The 20,433-nt window shown below is 46.6% G+C and overlaps 1 protein-coding gene across 1 annotated transcript in view; it reads left to right on the plus strand.

Moving 5' to 3' along the window:
• The window catches only part of SKOR2 (SKI family transcriptional corepressor 2), a 53,337-nt gene that overhangs the window by 12,156 nt on the left and 20,748 nt on the right, over positions 1–20,433 (plus strand). The window contains 5 exon segments of the mRNA XM_087958643.1: positions 1,605–2,794; positions 2,797–3,260; positions 3,263–4,018; positions 15,867–15,930; positions 19,018–19,089. Of these exon segments, the coding sequence (XP_087814769.1) occupies positions 1,639–2,794; positions 2,797–3,260; positions 3,263–4,018; positions 15,867–15,930; positions 19,018–19,089 (2,512 nt within the window). The 5' untranslated portion in view covers positions 1,605–1,638.

Here is a 20,433-nt window from a genome sequence, read left to right on the forward strand (position 1 = left end):
CTGTCTACCTACCTACCTACCTGCCTGCCTACCTGTAGGAACTTCATGGGTCCACCTGTTCCGTGAAAGGTTTTAATCCATTACTTTGTAAAGTGACTTGACATGCCCAATTTTAACTGAGTGACGTCAGGATCAGGAAGCTATAAGTTCTTCCAAATACATGGTCATTTCAGGGAACCCACATCCATTCAAGGATGAAGTTGGAGATTCTCCCGTGGAGCTTGTAAAAGAAGAGTCCTGTTGGCTTATAGTGGCCGAAATAATGGCTCTGGCTAACCATTTTAATTAAACGGTTGGCACCATGGTGATGCAGTGGTTAGAATGCAGTATTGCAGGCTAATTCTGCCCACTGCCAGCAGTTCGATCCTGACCAGCTCAAAGTTGGCTCAGCCTTCCATCCTTCGGAAGTTGGTAAAATGAAGACCTAGATTGTTGGAGGCAATATGCTGATGTTGTAAACTGCTTCGAGAGGGCTGAAAAAACCAAAAAAGGGGGGCCCCGGGAGAGAGGAAAGGTATTTTAGGGGGGGGAAAAAAAAAAAGAAAAAAAAATATAATATATTATTATTTTTTTTTTTTTTGTTGGAAGGGATTAAAGTAAATTTTTTTTTTTTGGGAAAAAGGGAAGGGCTGGGAACCAAAGCACTATGAATAGCAGTAGCAACAGCATATACTGCTTTACAGTGCTTTTACAGGCCTCTCTAAGCAGTTTACAGAGTCAGCCTCTTGCCCCCAACAATCTGGGTCCTCATTTTGCCCACCTCGGAAGGACAGAAGGCTGAGTCAACCTTGAGTTATTTCTGAATAAACAGGATCATGTCCTAATAGGCCCAGCCCAGTTTTAATGCAGTAGGACGAGTGGTGGGATTCAAATTTTTTTACTACTGGTTCTGTGGGCGTGGCTTAGTGGACGTGGTGTGGCTTGGTGGGCGTGGCAGGAGAAGGATACCACCCCACTAACCTGCTTTCCAGCTCCGTTCTCCTGTGCAGGGCAACCAAAAAAGACCCAGCCAATCAGCTGGGACTCAATGGGAGGCAGAGAAGAGATGGGGGCGGGGCCAGTCAGAGGTGGGATTTGCCGGTTCTCCGAACTACTCAAAATTTCCGCTACTGGTTCTCCAGATCCAGTCAGACCCTGCTGAATACCACCTCTGAATATGACCATTTTTTAATGGAAAAGATCTGGGTGGAAGCTCTTTGAGGCTGCTAGCTTGTACCATGATGGGCCACTCGTAAATAAAAAATTTGTCTCCTAGTTAAGCCGCCTATTGATGTTTGTTGAGTTTGTTGTTTTTCTCAACATAGTTTGTTTAGTTCTCTCTCCAGCCTCTCTTCCAGAAATTCAAGGAAGTCATTCAGTCTCCAATTCTGTCTTTATAATGACAAGGTTGCGGAGGCTGTGGCAGAGAGACCAAAAAGGATCCATGGTTATCGATAAACGGATCCGGGGGTTTCTCTCGGCTTAATTCAGGATCCAGCAGTTAACTGATACACAAGACTGGCTCTTGCTCAGCAAAGGCAGTTTTAGGGAGCCGCTAATGAATCAAAGTCAGCCTTTCCAAGGCGCTAGTCCTCATGCAGCATTTTCTTTCTCTCTCTCCCCAGCGCTCAGCGAGGAACCCCCAAGGGGGCCACGACCATGGCCAGCAGTCCTTTGCCGGCCTCCACCGAACTGCTTCTGTCCGCCCCGTCCAACGCGTTCCCACCAGAACCGCTGACCCAGCCCCCTCCTGCCTCCCGCGGCGGCTCCTCCTCGGTGGTCCCCTCGGCGTCGGGCGCCATGAAGCCCAACCAGGTGGGCCAAGTGATCCTGTACGGCATCCCCATCGTCTCGCTGGTGATCGACGGGCAGGAGCGCCTGTGCCTGGCTCAGATCTCCAACACGCTGCTCAAGAACTTCAGCTACAACGAGATCCACAACCGTCGGGTGGCGCTGGGCATCACCTGCGTGCAGTGCACGCCCGTCCAGCTGGAGATCTTGCGCAGGGCCGGCGCCATGCCCATCTCCTCCCGCCGCTGCGGCATGATCACCAAGCGGGAGGCCGAGCGCCTCTGCAAGTCCTTCCTGGGCGAGAACCGGCCGCCCAAGCTGCCCGATAACTTCGCCTTCGACGTGTCGCACGAGTGCGCCTGGGGCTGCCGGGGCAGCTTCATCCCGGCGCGCTACAACAGCTCCCGGGCCAAGTGCATCAAGTGCAGCTACTGCAGCCTCTACTTCTCGCCCAACAAGTTCATCTTCCACTCGCACCGCACGCCCGACGCCAAGTACCTGCAGCCCGACGCCGCCAACTTCAACTCCTGGCGTCGCCACCTCAAGCTGACCGACAAAAGCCCGCAGGACGAGCTGGTCTTCGCCTGGGAGGACGTCAAAGCCATGTTCAACGGCGGCAGCCGCAAGCGGGCCTTGCCTTCCTCGGCCGGCCCGTCCAACCACCCGCACTCGCACCCGCCGCCGCCGCCGCCACCGCCGCCTTGCCATCCTCTGGCCTCGGTCAGGGCCGGCGGGGTGGGGCTGGCGGGCGGCGGAGGAAGCGGCGGAGGAGGCCTGTTGAGCCCGCACCTCCTCGCCGGGCCCCCGCCGCCTCCTCCTCCGCCTCCGCCGCCGGACCTGAGCCAGAAGCGGCCTCGCTTCGACGACGACAGCGAGCTCCAAGAAGCGGTGGCGGCGGCTGCGGCGGCTGCGGCGGCGGCTATGGCGCACGGCAAAGCCCCGCGGAACTATCCGGTCATCCCGGTGCCCAGCAAAGGATCCTCCTTCGGGGGCGTCCTGCAGAAATTTCCCGGCTGCGGCGGGCTCTTCCGCACCCTTACGGCTTCCCGGCTGCCGCCGCCGCCGCCGCCGCCTTCAGCCTCTGCCACAAAAAGGAGGAGGCCGACGGGCTGGGCGGGGCGTCTCAAGGCGGATCGGGGGCTCCCAAAGCGGCGTCGGGAGCCCCGTCGGCCGGCGGAGCGGGTCTCTCCGGTCTCTTCTGGCCCGGGAGCCGCAAAGACTCGACGGCGGCGGCGGCGGCGGCGGCCGCTGCTTTCTACCCGCCTTTCTGTATGTTCTGGCCGCCCCGCGCACCGGGAGGGCTGCCCGGGCTGCCCACTTACCTGCAGCCCCCGCCGCCGCCGCCTCCTCCTCCGCAACCGCCGGCCTGCTCGGCCCTGGGCGGGGAAAGCTCCAGCCTGCTTCGCCAAGCCTTCCTGGACCTGTCCGTCGAGCCCAGCGGCGACGGGGCGGCCGCCGGGCTGGGGGCGCCTACCGCCGCCGCTGCCGCCGCCCCCAAGCTAGCGGCACTGCGGGCGGGGGCAGCAGCCGGGAGCCCCGCGCTTTCGAGGGCGGCGGCGAGGGCGGCGGGTCCCCCCCCACCTCCGAGGGCCCGGTGCCCGCCGCTGCCCACCTGCTGGACGGCCAAGCGCGGCCCAAGGGGGGCTCTGCCTACCACCACTCCAGCGCCTTCCGCCCGGTGGGCGGCAAGGAGGACTCGGCGGAGAGCCTGGCCAAGCTCCATCAACACCATCAGCCGTCGGGCCGGCCTTCCTCGCCGCCACCGCCGCTCCTGCTCCTGCCGGGCGACCGCGAGCCTGTCCTCCAACCGGCCGGGCCCCGGCTTCCTTCCCCCGGCGGGACCAGTTGCAGCTTCCCCAGCGAGGACAGCAGCGAGGAGGAAGAAGAGGAAGAGGAGGAGGAAGAGGAGGAAGAGGCGGAGGTGGACGTGGAGAGCCACCGGCAGCCCGGCGAGGAAGAGGAGGAGGAGGAGGAAGAGCGAAGGGAGGAGGAGGAAAGAGGAGGGGAGGCCGGCCACTTCCAGCAAGGCCGGGGACTGACGGACAAAGGGAGCTGCCGGGAAAGATCGAACTCTTCCAGCGCTGCCCCGTCGGGGTCTTTCGCTGGGCAGGAGAGCCCGGCTCACCCCGAGACCGAACAGCTGCCGCCACCGCCGCTGCCCCCGGCTGCGCCCCCCTGCCTCCCCAAAGGGCCCGGCAGCCCCGCCCTCCAGACAGCCCAGGAGATCCCAACGACGCCCTACAAAGATGTAAATAGTCCCCCTTCCCACCCTAGGAGAGGGTGGGGGGATGGGGTGGTGTGTGCTGGGATTTCCCACTGAGTTGGGGGGGGTGTTCAAATTTTTATTGCCTTTTCAAAATATAATATATGTGCAAAATACGGAAGAAAACAATAGGAGCATAAAGGAAGAGAAAAGTGTAGAGCGAGAGGGGAAAGGAAAGGAAAGGAAAGGAAAGGAAAGGAAAGGAAAGGAAAGGAAAGGAAGGAAAGGAAAGGAAAGGAAGGGAAGGAAAGGAAAACGGTTGATTTCCAACTCTTTTTGGTGCAAAGGGATAATAGCATCAAACCTCAACTTTTTACTTTTATATAATAATATCAGCCAGCCATTTTCTATAACAACAAAACCTAACTAATCGGCAAGACCCCAAATCGAAGTTTCACATTTCCACCCAACCCCCTCAACCTCCAGCACAAAGTCCAGAAGTGGTTTCCAAGTAGAGGTAGTCCTCGGCTTCGGACCACAATTGAGGCCAAAATTTCGGTGGTTTAAATGAGGCATTTGTTCCGTGAGTTTTGCCCCATTTTACGACCTTTCTTGCCACCGTTGTTAAGTGATTCCCTGCAGTTGATAAGTTGATAAGTGAAGTGAATCTAGTTTCCCCACTGACTTTGCTTGTCAGAAGATTGCAAAAGGGGTCACATGACCTTGGGAAAACAGCAACAATCCTAAATATGAACCAGGTTGCCAATCATCTGAATTTTGATCATGTGAACCATGAGGATGCTGCAAAGGTCGTAACTGAAAAACGGCGATAAGTCACATTTTTTCAGTGCTGTTATAACTTTGAATGGCCACTAAACACACGGTTGTAAGTCGAGGACTATTGTGATGGCCCTGGATGTGGCACAAAGACAACAAAGTCACAAAAGTAGGTAAAGTCCCTTTAGTACCTCCAACTTGGCCCCCAATGTCCAGTTACCTTTGGCTGGAGAAAAAACTCCCAAGAACAGTTTTTAAAGGGAAGAAATTCAGTCCGAACCCAAAGTTAAATTATAAATGAAAACCAACACAAACCACAAAGCTGCAGCAATTAACAAGACAGGGCAGGATAAGGAATTGCAGACTTCAAAAGATAACGCAACACATACAGTTGAGAGGATGTCAGAACCCAGATAAGACTTGACAAACAAAGATAATGCATGCTTTGCTTCCAGCAAGGTGCTGTGCGCAAACACCCTCTTTATCCTGTTTTCCTAGCTGCAGCTAATGAAGGGAATCGGGGCCTTTTTCTCCCCCGTAACCCACATTGCTCCCTTCTCCATTCCTCCCTGCATGCCCTAGGATGAAGAGGAGTTGGGCCTGGGTCTTCCTCTGAATGCCCAGCTGGATTCTGCCCTTCCCCAGTTTCCTCCACAGACACCGGAGCCACACCCCCACTCCTTGTCAGTTGCTCCACCACTCCCTCAGAATCAGATTCCAACAGGGGCATGACAACTACCTGTAGAAACAAAAGTAAAAGCTCAGCTTTGATTGGCTACTCTCTTCTGCAAAATCTTCTTGTCGGGAAGGAACAACTGAGAGTGACTTTAGAAAATCCTCACATATACCCCCTCCCCAATCTGAGATGGAGCCACTGCTAACTTTGCTTCCAAACCCAGATGGATTTGCACAACCGGCTAAACTTAATCCCAGTGTGCTGGGAGTTGTGGAAGCCAATTGTGTAAACCACACCTTCAGGGGAAGCAGTCTAGTTTATTCCTTGGGGAGACACAGTTTAAGAAGCAAGAGTGTCGCTTAGTGTGGCATTCGCTTAATTTGTTGTGTGATATGAACCCAGCCAGGGAGCTGCTTCTCATTTAAATGGAATAGAATAGAATACTTTATTGGCCAAGTGTGATTGGACACACAAGGAATTTGTCTTGGAATTTGTCTTGCAAATGCTCTCAGTGTACATAAAAGAAAAGATACATTTGTCAAGAGTCAAGAATCATCAGGTACAACACTTAATGATAGTCATAGGGTACAATAAGCAATCAAATCATACCAGGAAACAGTCATATAAATTGTAAGGATACAAGCGACAAAGTAACGGTCATACAGTCACAAGTGGGAGGGGATGGGTGATGAGGAGTGATGAGAAGATTAAAAGTAATAGTAATGCAGACCTAGTAAATAGTTGGACAGTGTAGAGGGAATTATTTGTTTAGCAGAGTGAAGGCGTTCGGGGGGGAAATTGTCCTTGTGTCTAGTTGTTCTGGTGTGCAGTGCTCCATAGTGTCATTTTGAGGGTAGGAGTTGAAACAGTTTATGTCCAGGATGTGAGGGGCCTGTAGATATTTTCACAGGCTGGTGTTCTTAAATTATTTTCTCCTAATACAGGTTGTCCTACATTTGCAACCACTGTTGAGCCCCAAATTTCTGCTGCTAAGTGAAACAGTTGTTAAGTGAGTTTTGACCCATTTTAGGACCTTTCCGGCTGCAATTGTTAAGGGAATCACTGCAGTCGGTTAAATGAGTAACATGACGGTGAAATGAATCTGGCTTCCCCATTGACTTTGCTTGCCGGAAGATCACACACAGTGATCACAAAACCCTGGGGTGCTGCAACCATCATAAACACATGCCCACTGCTGGGCACCCCAAATTTGATCACGTGACCACAGAGATACTGCTCAAAAAACAGCCATAAGTTCCTTTTTCTCAGTTCCCTTGTAACGTTGAGCAGTCACTAAAAAAAAGTGTTGCAAGTCGAGGACTACTTATTATCATTCCACTTCTGTTGCCTGCAAAATGCTGCCTTCCTTTCCAAATCGTATCTTTTTTCCTCCCCCAAAGTCACTGAAAAGCTGTTCTTCCCCCACCCCTGTCAAACCTCCGAGACTAAATTTGGGAGAAAAAAATCCAAGCCAAGTGTTTCATCCGCAAAGCAACTTACACGGGTTACCAGTTGAAGGTTCTTGGTTTTAATTTCCCTGACCTTCAAAACGGATGGGACGAATAGCCATTTTAGCGTTAGCCCCCCAGTCCAGACTACATTTAAGTAGTAAAGCTGACTAGGAATGAAGCCCAACTCCTGGGGTCCCCACTGGGTCAATTGATGTTGGTTTTTTGGGAAGAAACATAGACAAGAATATTTATAACTCGGGGTTGAACTGTGGGGTTCCTGGTGCAGTGCTTGGTTATTTCTTGCAGTTGTTTCATTACTTGACAAGGTAACATCATCAGTGCTAGTGAGTGTGGATTTGCTCTTTGTTTGTATGCAGGTAGCTTGTTCTTGCAGTACAAGGTAGTCCTCGACTTACGACCACAATCGAGGCCAATATTTATGTTGCTAAGTGAGAAATTTGTTCGGGGAGTTTTGCCTCATTTTACCATTTTTCTTGCCTCACTTGTGACAAGCATCACTGCCGTTGTTAAATTAGTCACGCCGCTGTTAAGTAAATCTAGCTTTGTTTGAAAAAAGAGGTTACCTTAAAAGGGATCAAAGATGACCCTGGGATACCGCAATAAATATGTATGCCTAAATATGAACCAGTTGTCAAGCATCTAAATGTAAATCACGTGACCATGGGGAAGCTGCAACAGTCATAAGTCTGAAAAATGTTCACAGGTCACTTGTTCCAGTGCCGTTGTAACTTCGAATGGTCACTAAATGAACTGTTGTAAGTTGAGGACTGTCTGTAGTTTGCTGTGCCAATGCTGAGCAAACCCCACACTCACTAACACTGATGATGTTATTTAGTTGGGTAATGAAATGTCTGCAAGAAAACAACCATGTCAGAGAGCACCAAAGACCCCATAAGCCAGGGGTCGCCAACCTTTTGGACCTCAGGAACCACCAGACTCATAATTTTAAATCCCGCGGGCCAGAGACCCTGGGAAAATCCCCCCAAAAGTCTGCAGGAAAATTCCCCACCCCGTTTTCCTACCGATCGATCGTTCTTTATTTGAGACTGCAGGATACCGTCTCCAGCTCTGTCTCAGGGGGAGAGAGAGAGAGAAAGAGAGAGAGAGAGACTTTTGGCTTCATGCAAGGAAAGCAGCAGATGCAGCAGAAGTCTTTCTTTCTCTCCCACAAACTTTGCCAGAAATGAGTCTTTGCCGGTGCAGCCTCTTGGAGCAGGAGGCCTTGCAGGGTTCCAAAGACTCATTTCTGGCTGAGTTTGGGGGAGAGAAAGAAAGACTTTTGCTGCTTTCCTTGCGTACAGCCAAAAGCAGAAGAAGAAAGAAGTGGAAAGAAGCAGCCCGGTGGCCAGGCCAGGCGCGTGGGGCGAGTGGGGCAAGTTCCCCCCCTCCGCCCTTTGCCCCCTCCCCTCACTACCTCGTGTTGTTCACAATGCAAGCGACGCAAACCTTGTGTTCCCGTGCAGCCTGGATTAATTCCTTTGGAGGGTGCTTTAGGGGTGACATTTCTCTGTGGACCATCAAAATTTTCTCTCAGACCACCAGTGGTCCCCAGCCCACTGGTTGGCAACCACTGCCATAAGCAACATAGAGGTAGTTTTACTATTGTGTTCTTTGGAATTTAACTGCCCAGGGATGTCTTGATAGTTTTCCATCCAATTCCTAATCAAGCTCAACCTTGCTTAGCTCTCCAAATAGAGGTAAAATCTGCAAAATTGTGCCCCCCCCCTCCTGAAAGTGATCACAAGCCAAGTGTGGGTTTCCACAGAATACGGTCAAAAGTTTCAAGTTGCTGGTAGCCACGCCCTGCAAATAAACATATTTAGAATTTGTGGAGTTTTCGTCTCCCCGGACTACTGTAGAAAGTCAGATAAACCCTGGAGGCAATAGAGAGAAATTAAAGTAGCTTTTTCTGCTGATATCCTAAAGTCAAGAAGTATGAATCCCATTGCTGAAAAATTGCATCAAACCAGAACGATACTCTAAGCCAGCACAATCTAAAAATGAGCTTTATAGTTTTCCTGCAAATATATTCTTTTCTCTTTGGCTTAGTTGGCAATCATTCGCATTGATTTTAAGAGCTAGAGTGCACTGTTTCAGGCTTCCAGGGTTAATAATCATAAAGATTATAATTTCACAATATTTATTTATTTATTTGATTTATTATTTATTTGATTTCTTTGATTTGCCAATTGTTTACAAGATAATAAGTATAAGTGTATACATAGTTGTGAATACATGAAATGGGTACATATAAGAAAAATAAAAGAATAAGAGAAACAATAGGACAGGGACGGTAGGCACGTTGGTGCGCTTATGCACGCCCCTACAGGCCTCTTAGGAAAGGGGTGAGGTCAATAGTAGACAGTCTAAGGTTAAAGTTTTTGGGGTTTGGGAAGAAACTACAGAGTCGGGTAGAGTATTCCAGACATTGACCACTCTATTGCTGAAGTCGTATTTCCTGCAATCAAGTTTGGTGCGGTTAACTTTGAGTTTGTATCTATTGTGTGCTCTTGTGTTGTTATGGTTGAAGCTGAAGTATTAAATCAGACCGAAGACGGCGTAATTCAAGGTTTTCTAGTTCTAGAATTTCAAGTCTGGTGGCATAAGGTATTCTACAACGAGTAGAGGAGTGGAGAACTCTTCTTGTGAAATATTTCTGGACTTTCTCAATTGTGCTAATATCAGATATGTAATGTGGGTTCCAGACTGATGAACTGTATTCGAGTATTGGTCTGGCAAATGTTTTGTATGCTCTGGTTAGTAGTGTGATATTACCAGAGAAAAAGCTACGTAGGATTAGGTTAACATCTCTTAATGCCTTTTTGGTTATGTAGTTGCAGTGGGCTCTAGCACTTAGATCATTAGAGGTGAGTATTCCAAGGTCCTTTACAGAGCTTGGGTCATCAACAAGATCTTGACTATTCAGCTTGTATTTTATTTTCTGATTTTTTTTGCCAATATGTAAGACAGAGCATTTATTTGTTGAGATTTGAAGTTGCCATTTGTTTGACCATTCTGATAGGAAGGAAAAGCAAAACAATTATGTTTTCCTCTTCAGTTATGTTAGGGATAAAGTCCCAGATTTCTCCCAGATATGTGAGTATTGTAATCCCAATGCACCTGGAGGGCAAAGGCCTACAATCTTCCTTTTTGTGAACCACAAGAATTTGATTGCATGAGAACAGGAGTCTCCAAACTTGACAACTTTAAGACTTGTGGACTTCAACTCCCAGAATCCTGGCTGAGGAATTCTGGAGTTGGTCCAACAGCCTTAAAGTGGAGATCCTGCATTAGAATCAGAAAGATCCCACCAAAGGATCAATCGGCAAAGGGCATTTGGGTGCTAGAATAGATTCCAGATGGGCAAGAAAGAGAAATATCACATTTAGAAGTCTAATAGAGGAATAGCTGCCTTGTAAAGACGACAATTCTAATTTGAAGAGAGGTATTGGTTAGAACCAGTGGTGGGGTTCAAAAACGTTTGCTAATGGTTCTGTGGGTGTGGTTTGGTGGGTGTGGCATGGCTTGGTGGGTGCCACTTGTTGGGCGTGGCAGGGGAAGGATACTGTAAAATCCCCATTCCTTCCCCACCCCGCTAACCTGCTTTCCAGCTCCGTCCTCCTATGCAGGACAACAAAAGGAGACCCAGCCGATCAGCTGGGACTCAGGAGGCAGAGAAGAGATGGGGTGAGGGCAGTCAGAGGTGGTATTCCAAACTACTCAAAATTTGTGCTATTGGTTCTCCAGAACTGGTCAGAACCTGCTGAATACCACCTCTGTTTAGAACCCACACAAATCTTTACAATTCACGTACATGATCAAGAAATAAAGTTTTCCTCCCTCTTAATATTAATAAATATTTAAGATTTCAAGTCTTCCAAGGATGCTAAATGGAAGATTTAAGTTGGGGGTGGGGGAAGAGCCACCTTGAGAAATTGGTCTTTGGGACTCTCTCCCATGTTGTAGCATTCTGTATGAGGAAGAAGAGCTATAATAGCGGGAGGATTGTTAATGTTAATATTAATGAACAGGTCTATAAGAACCAGGTGTGAGTTATTTTCTTTCCACTTCTGAATGTCTTGGGTTGGTCCAGTTCTTCTCTGTTAAAGCAGAGAACGTTCACCTTGCCATTGGAAAGCAAGGACAGAGGCCACCCCATTTGTGACATTTGTCGTACCAAAGAAGTTGCAGAGGTTTTGGGGGAACGGGGGAATTCCTTGCTAGGTTAGGTCTTATCCCCCTAAGCCAGGGGTCTCAAACACAATTTACCTGGGGGCCTCTGGAGGCAGAGGCTGGGTGAGGCTGGGCCGCACATAGAAGTGTTTAGCCAGCTAGCGACGCATGGAGAACGCACTAATATTATACTTTCATATCACAGTGGGGGCCACAGGATATTGTCCTGCGGGCCGCAATTGGCCCACGGGCCGCGAGTGAGACTTCTGCCCTAAGCCATCCCTGAACGAGAGATTTGGGCTGCAAAACTGGACCTTCCATGCTGTTTCCACTGAACTCAGAAGGATGTCTTTTGAAAAAGTTTTTTGTCCAGAATGACATAGGGCAGTAGTGGCTAACCTTTTTGGGTTCCTTGTGCGCACACTGGCACGCTCGTGTGCCAGCACCCAGAAGGCACTGCGCACACTCCATGTATGTGCGCAATCTCCACCCACCCACCTACGCCACCCCCGTACCTGCACTGTACCTCACAGCTGATTTTCGGCCTCCCAGAGGCTTAAGGAGGCTTCTGCAGGCTTTGCAGGCGAAAACTAGCCCGTTTCGTCACTTCTGCTATTTCGGAAAATACCAGAAGTGATGAAACAGGGCTAGTTTTCGGCCTGCAGAAGCCTTCCTCAAGCCTTTGGGAGGCCGAAAAAGGCCTCAAACTGGCAGGAAATCAGCTGTGAGGCATATGCATGCACAGTGAGGTTTCCGGCACAAATGGCTCTGCGTGCCACCTGTGGCATGTGTGCCATAGGTTCGCCATCATGGACATAGGGTCTCTTTCTTGAGTAAGGGGGTTGGACTAGATAATCTCCAAGATCCTTTCAAACCCTATTGTTCTATGTTCTAAAAAGGCCCATTTTGGCTCTTCTGGTTCAGTGCCTCAAGGTGGACAAGTTTTGAACGAAGCCCCTTTAAGGTGTTTTCTGCAGTAGATCTTTGACTATTAAAAATGCCACTTGTTTTCCATCAGGGGTACCACACCGAGGATACCACTGGTGTTTTCCTCATGTTTTGGACTACAGCTCCCATAATGCTCAAGAAATAATGAATAGTGCCCAAGAGAAGGACTATCAAAGCCCTAAGACTTAGCTAAAACACAGAGAGGACACCGGGTAAACTTCCCTGCAGCTAAAGCAGGGAAAGAAACTGGAACCCCTTCCTGGGATCTGTGTTAGTGGTGGTATGCTACCGGTTTGGACTGGTTTGGCCGAACCGGTAGTAAAAAAAAAAAAAGCCTTCCACGATCAGCCGAGAGGAGAAAGAAGAGAAAAACGCAGGATCGGCCCTCCAACCCACCTCTGCACTTTTCTCTTCTCTTCTCTCCTCCCAGCTGATTGGCCCTGCAGGCCTCACCTGATGTGGGGAAAGCTGTGTGGACGTTAGGTACGCATGCACGATCATCAAACTGGTAGTGGAAGAGACAGGATCCCACTGCTGATCTGTGTCTTTTAGTTATGGATCTGATTGTTTACATAACACAATGTTTCTCCATCTTGGCCACTTTAAGATGTGTAGGCCTGAGCAATTCTGGAGGGGGTGAAGTCCACACATCTTACAGTGGCCAAGATCAAGAAACATTGATTTAACCCTGACTTGCTTCCCAATAGATACTTATCTTCCCAACAAGCTTCGGCTACAGGACATAAGCCCCCTCCCTTTTGAATCAGTACACTGGCAATTTGTGTAAGATGTAGTGATGCCCCTTCACAATATGCCTGCCGTGCTAAGCCTGGACTCTTGCAAGACACCCAGAGTCATTTCTGCAAATAAATGGGATGTTACAGGGAGATACTAGGTATTGCATGGATTTTATTCAAATAAGCCTAATGTTGTGGTTCACCAGCAGCCTGTGCAGACAGCAGCAGAATTGGACAGTGGGGAAGAACAGGGACCAGTTGGGGGTCTGGGGGGAGGACTTGGACGAGGGTCCTGCATCCGATACAGAGATGGGGCCAGGACCATCTGGGAGTTATATGCTGACTCCAGAGCCCCAAGATTCTGGCAGAGCGAGGCTGAGGAACAAGCGGAGGGTGTTCCCAGTGTGCGTGTGCGCAGAGCTGCCAGAAAGCAAGAACAGTTAAGACAAAAGGGGCAACTCGGGAGTAAGGCTCGGAGGTGATTGGCCCTCCCATAAGGTATAAAGGAAGTGCAAAGGTAGGAAAACCTGATGGGTTCAGACTCTGAAAGCTCCATGGTGAATTTGTTCTCTGTTTGGTTTTGAAAGACTAAATTGGCAAGTCAGATAAAGGTGCGTTCTTATCAGACGTCTCCCGAAGAACCTTGGCAGACATCCCTGGGACTAATTATAACTAGTTGAGACTCATTCCGGGCTGTGAATGATGATAATTCACAGCCATTGAACTAAAATAAAAGGGTTTTGGATTTTATGTGTGTTTGTTGGTGTCTCAGGAAGCCTTGGTCAGAGAACAACTAGGGTTGAAGTGTCAATGCTTGTCAACTTTAAGATATACAGTTGTCAAGGTCTGAAATTCTCTACCTGATTCAGCTGTTTCAGCTACAAATTTTCACAGTTTCAGTCACAAATTGACTTCCGTGGACCTTACATCATACTTAAGTGGTTAGTAGAGGGGGCGTGCATAAGTCACTAACGTGCCTATTGTCCCTGTCGTTGTGTTTTTATTCTTTTACTCTTGTTCTCGTTTTTGTTTGATAAATTCTAATAAATAAATAAATAAAATCTGTGGACTTCAACTCCCAGAATTCCTCAACCAGACATGCTGGCTGGGGAATTCTGGGAGTTGAAGTCCACAAGTCTTGAAGTTGCCAAGGTTGGATATCCCTGGTTTAGGGGAACAAGTTACGTGGACTAGAATCTGATAGGCACCAAGGGAGTTCTGGATGAGGCAGGTGATGTTTTGCAACAATATTTAGTGCCTGGTAACCATCACATCGCCAATACTGGATCTAAGCCATTTTTTAAAGTAGAGCCTTAAATACCATTGATTTTGGTGGGTCTCCTTTAGTTATGTCTGGAGCCAACTGTCTACCTCTCGATTGCCCAAAATAACTTTATAATCGACAGAAGGTGTCAACATCTAGATTGACTGATTTCAAAAAAAGCTAAGTATATGAGATACGGATTAGACTTAGATGGGAGATCATCAGGGCAATTCAGGGAGGAAAACTAGATGGAGAAGTTGAAAAAGTATACAGTCCTTGCTTAGTGACTGTTTGCAGTTACATTGGTGATGAAAAAGTAACTTCGCAACCAATTCTTACCTTTATGGCTTTCACGGGTCTGTAAAGCAAAGGAAAGCCAAAGGAAGAAACAGCACAGTGGCTGTTTCACTTAGTGAATGCTTTGCTTAATAACCGAGTTGCCAGTCACCATTATGGTCACTAAACAAAGACTAGCTGTAATGGAAGAAAAGAAAGAAAGAAAGAAAGAAAGAAAGAAAGAAAGAAAGAAAGAAAGAAAGAAAGAAAGAAAGAAAGAAAGAAAGAAAGAAAGAAAGAAAGAAAGAAAGAAAGAAAGAAAGAAAGAAAGAAAGAAAGAAAGAAAGAAAGAAAGAAAGAAAGGCTATTTCTATACAGTTGATAGAAAAATTACCTGTATGTGCACTGATATCATGAAAACATAAGTTTGACATATAAACTCTACTGCAATTCATCTCCCAAAATCTGGTGCCCAAATCCTACAAAGAAACCCTTGGCAATACAGCTAGGTTGATTAACCAGGACCCTCAAATCCAAGAGAATTTGCAACTTTCTCCACTTGGAGGTCATACCCCTCCATCAACTCTGGCCACAGCAGAAGATGGACTCGAGCAATCTCTAAGGAACCTCAGATTTTTCCTACTATGGTTACTCTTCTAAAATGCAATGACCTTCACCTCTTTTGAAGGACAGCTCTCAGCATCTCTGCATCCAGCGGAGCCAATAGTTATGTCGGCTTATCAGACTTGGCCTGCAGACATCCACACAACCTCTTGATGCCAGCAAAGGCAAACAATGGCCATCTCTTTGCTGCCATCTGGTGGTGATCTGGAAGTTGGTGGACAACATCTGGTAATCTTAAGAACCACCAGGTAGAAACATGCCAGGTGAACTAATTCTGTTGTAAGGATTAACATAATCTTGTAAGGCTGAAAGTACAAATCTCCTACCATTTCTATTGCAGACTGACAACTTCAGAATCCTTTCTGAATCTCTTCCTCTGCCCATTATGTCAGCTGTGTCTTCTCTTATCTGATTATCCCTGTACCTTCCCTTCCTTCTGTTTCCCAAGGTCATTCTCACACCCCATTACAACATAAATCCTAGTACATTGGGAGGAAAAAAAAGATCTTGGAAGTGGATCTTTTTCAGTTCAAAAAAAGGTTCCCATTGACATTAGTGAGATTGCTCAAACCCACCATCAGGATCCAACCATTGTCACCTTTCATAGCTTTTGATTTATATGTTAGGTTACAAGTTGAGTACTAGTTGGGTACTCAAGAAATGACCCTATCTCCCAATGAAAACTACCACAAATCTTGATATGAGATTTACCCTGGGTGTGTTATTCTCTCCCTCCCCCCTCTCTCACATATACATAGTGTGTGAGACAGAGGGGGGGAGTGTGTGTGTGAGAGAGAGAGGGGGGGAGGGAGGGGGAGGGAGAGAGAGAGAAAGAGCACTAATGTTCTCTAATCACTAATAATTGGGGGTGGGAGACTGTTTTCTTCCTTTCTTCCTTCCTTCCATCTAATTTTTGCTTGTTGTTTATTTCTTTCCATGCCGGCAGATTCCGAAAAGCAAGGAAGCCCATCCCGTCAGTCTCTCTTCTTCCAAGGAAGATAATTTCTCAGGCAAGGCAATGCAATGGATTCCTATTGTGTTTCCACCCCTGGGGTGCAGTCAGCAGAGAGCAAAATGGACTTGCATCCCCTAAAATAGACCCCCAAACTGTTTTGGTCCTGCTGTGTAGTTCCTGAAAAGTTTTAGTGTCAAGATTCTGAACCTTAAACAACATGTGTTTGTGTGTGTTTGTGTATATGTGTATGTATATGGGATGGGGATGAAGGATATTAAGAGAAGAGACCTATTTCTCCATTTGTATCCATCTTTTAACGTTTATTTTTTACAGCTAGATACAGCTTTCCATCTCTTTTTTATTGATAGCTAGCTTCTCTCTTTATCTCTTTTATAGATAAATAGAGCTGTTCTGTCCTGATCTAATTTATATTTAATGAGAAAATGAGAAGGAGGAGGAGGAGGAGAAATTCAGCCTCATAATAGTTGCCTACACAAGATGCCTAACCAGATCACTGAATTAACCCATTTTCTGGGTTCGTGCGATATGAGCCACTCACTGACCAAATGACCTTCATTTGTGGTGCATTGTAAGTCAGTCGTACACAGGTAGTCCTCGAGTTACGACCACAATTGAGCCCAAAATTCATGTTACTAAGTGAGATATTTGTCAAGTGATTTTTGCCCCATTTTACGACTTTTCTTGCCACCGTTGTTAAGTGAATCAGTGCATTTCTTAAAGTTAGTCACACGGTTGTTAAGTGAATCCAGCTTACCCCTTGACTTTGCTTGTCCAAAGGCGATCACCAAAGGCGATCATGTGACGCCGGGACATTGCGACCGTCATAAAAAATGAACCAGTGGTGAAGCATCTGAATTTTGATCCCATGGCCACGGGGATGCTGCGAGGGCTGTAAGTTTGGAGAAAGGGACATAAATCACGTTTTTTCAGTGCCGTAACTTGGAACGTTTGCTAAAGGAACCGTTGTAAGTCGAGGACTACCTGTACAGCGTAGGTTTACAAGATTAACCTAGTTTAACCCTGGCCACACTTAGCAGGGTTATCCACAAGGCGTGGTCAAATCAAGTCAAGATACAAAATGCAGAAAAAGCAAGGATGGAAGGGAACCTTGGAGATATTCTAGTTCAAACTGTTAAGTATGGAGAATAACGGAGACCAGACATCTGACCAGTGACTTCAACTCTTTAATAATAACAGGAATCAGAATGGAACAGAGCAATACTATGGGCAGCAGTAACCCTTTTATAGGGTTAGCTGCTGCCTTATTAACCAATGAAAATGTGCAATCAGTTCAAACTACTAACCAATAAGAACAGTCCCAAAAAGTGGCCAATCAGGGACTGGTTCTGGCCCAATCCCAAATTGTTGTATAAGGACCAATCAAGTGTGCAGGTTTTCAACCCCTAATTTGCATTTAGGTTATTCACTTTTATTGATTCACAACACAAACCATTGGTGGGATGCTACCGGTTCAGACTGGTTCACACGAACCGGTTGTTCTGATGGTCAGCTGGCCCATCCCGCCCTATCCTGTCCTTTATTTCTTGCTTTGCAGCTCATCTCAAACACGAGGCACAGCTGGTTCCTCCCCGCTTGCTGTTCTGCTTACCATTGCTGACTTGGAAAGTAAGCAGCCGAGCTTCTAAATGCCCCATTTTCAGCGCTGCGCACAAGCACCTTAGGTGAGCGCGCACGCGAAGCACGCACTCACCAAACCGGTTGTTAAACCGGCAGCATCCCACCACTGGTTCAAACCCCTGATCAAGCAGGTGACACTGTACCGTTCTGGTCAAATGGTTGTCCAATTTCTTCTTGAGGTGGGTGCTCCTCCACTAACGGAGCACCACTCACAACTTCCAGAGGCGGGATGACGATTGTAGCAGTGCTTTCATTGTACCATCGCAGCCGCCATCTTAACTTTCCCGGACAAACCTGTTCACCCTGGCTGTGCCAGTATAACATCTAGATTTCTAACTGATCTGAGTAAGGGTGTCGTATGAACCTAATTAGTATGTGAAGAATAAGACATCCGCAATGAAACGCAGGTAGTTTTCGACTTACAACCACAATTGAGCCCAACATTTCTGTGGCTAAGCCAGATAGTTTTTAAGTGACTTTTGCCCCATTTTACAACCTTTCCTGCCACAGTTGTTAAGTGAGTCACTGCAGGGGTTAAGTTACCAATGCGGTTCTTAAATGAATCTGGTTTCCCTATTGACTTTGCTTGTCAGAAAGTTGCAAAAGGGAATCGCATGACCCTGGGACACTGCAACCTTCCTAAGTACATGCCAGTTGCCAAGCACCTGAGTTTTTGTTCATGCGATGCTGCAACGGTCGTAAGTGTGAAAAGCAGTCATAAGTCACTGTTTTCAGTGCTACTGTAACTTCTAATGGTCACTATTTTATTTATTTATTTTTTCCAGATTTTGTTCTATTTTACTTTACTCATTTGATTATTTTTATTAGTTTTTATTGTTTTTTTTATTTTAAATATGGTTTTACATATTCTGTAAGCCGCCTCACGTCGCCATGGGTGAATAGGCGGCAATATAAATTCAATAAATAAATAAATAAAAACATATGAACCGTTGTAAATCAAGGACTACCTGTATAACACCTCTCTCATTCTGAGTATCTCTTCTTCCAGTTTCAACAGAAATGTTAAGATTTCTCTGTTTTGGCCAATACAAGTAATCCTCAAGTTACAACTACGACTGAGCCCAGAATTTATGATGCTCAGTGAGAAATTGGTTGTGAGTTTTGCCCCCATGTTATGATTTTTCATGCCGTGGTTGTTAAGTGAATCACTGCAGTTGTTAAATTAGTAACACGGTTGTTAAATAAACCTGGCTTCCCCACGGACTTGGCTTGTCAAACATTTTGGCCGAAGGGGATTAATGTGACCCCGGGACACTGCAACCGCCATAAAACTGAGTCAGTTGCCAAGCATCCAAATGTAAATCACGTGACCCTGGGGATGCTGTCACGGTCGTAAATGTGAAAAATGGTCATAAGTCACTTTTTTCAGTGTCATCGTAACTTTGAATGGTCGCTAAGTGAACTGTTGTAAGTCAAGGACTGCCTGCATTTACTTTTTCTTCCTCCTTTTCTTTGTGCTTAGATAAGAACAAGGAACACAGTTTTTTCATCACAGACGCTGAACGTCCAGGGGACTTTTGGAGAAATATAGCAGGTGGGTGTCGAAAGGAGCAGGAATCAAACCCAGAACACGTGTTTACTTCAAAGTAAGCCTACTGATTTCCGCGGTGTCTCTTCCCTACTTGGCATGCACAGAAGCTCCTCTTGAAAATTCTTAATCAAACGACTGAATATTTCGTAGGGTTTGTTTTTGTCCCCACCCCACAAAATAAAAATAGAACAACCCTTAATAGATGGAATAACTAAGGGGAGAATACAAATAAGCTGGGGTGGCACTGTGTTAATAGCAATAAGAATATTAATTGCGGGTCATATTTTAGCAAGAAATTTCAGAAATATATCAGGTTACACAATGGAGCAGGCTGGGAAGGGGGGGGGGAACGGCATAAAATGACAATAATTGAAATGTTCTCTTTGAAACCTTCCATTAAAAAGGATCACAGCTTATTGCTTTTAATATCTGTCAGAGAGACATTAAAGGTGTTTTATGAGATCTAAGGCAACATTTATATTATCTCCGTGATAATGATCTCTACACAAAATGTATAATACATTGACAAAAATTACATTATACAAATTAAATGGAACCACCTTTTACTGATTGCTAAATGTCTCCAAGGGTTTTGGGAAGGGGAGGGAGGGAGAGAAGAAGGGGAGGAAAAAAAACGTGATTAGAAGTTTTGATACTAAGTTGGGTATTGCCAGGGAGGGTTGTAAGGAAAGAGGTTTTGTTTCAGGGGAGACAGAAAAGACGAAAGGGGGGAGGAGGGAGGGAATGTAATTTTCCATTTATGTAATGCAAACTGTCTCGGCTTTGACTATTCACGCTTAATTGACTGTCAAACGAGGTTGTTATCCTCGGGCTACGTCTGCAAATTTGCCTGTCAAATGAGACAGAGAAAGCAAGCCAGAGAGAGAGAGAGAGAGAGAGAGAGAGAGGGAGAGGAGAGGGAGGGGGAGAGAGAGGGAGGGAGGGAGAGAGAGATGGGATATAATGGAAAGCAGTTGCAAAAATTGGGTCTCAAATCTTGGGCATTAAAGCAGGAGGGAAACCTTTGCAAACTCGGAATTAAAAACACCAAACAAAGCAGCCTGCAGAAACCAGGGTTTGGCTGGTCAAGGAGTGCATGATAGGAAAGATTTCTCCTGATTTTTTTTAATTAAAAAAAAAAAGTCTGAAAGAAGAAAGGGAAAGAGGAAACAATAGACTTTTAAATAAAGTGAAAGGATTGTCAGAAGAGAAATCAACCTTAGAATGGGGTAAGGTGGAATGGAATAGAATATGAATAGAATAGAATGGAATTGTTTATTGGCCAAAGTATTTTGTCTCTGGTACAAAAAGCTCTCAGTGTACATAAAAGTAACAAAGTGATAAATC

This window comes from Notechis scutatus, chromosome 2, assembly GCF_049901735.1.
Source record: "Notechis scutatus isolate UNSWTSFEM ecotype Mainland chromosome 2, rNotScu1.2, whole genome shotgun sequence".
In the NCBI taxonomy this organism is placed as follows: Eukaryota; Metazoa; Chordata; class Lepidosauria; order Squamata; family Elapidae; genus Notechis; species Notechis scutatus.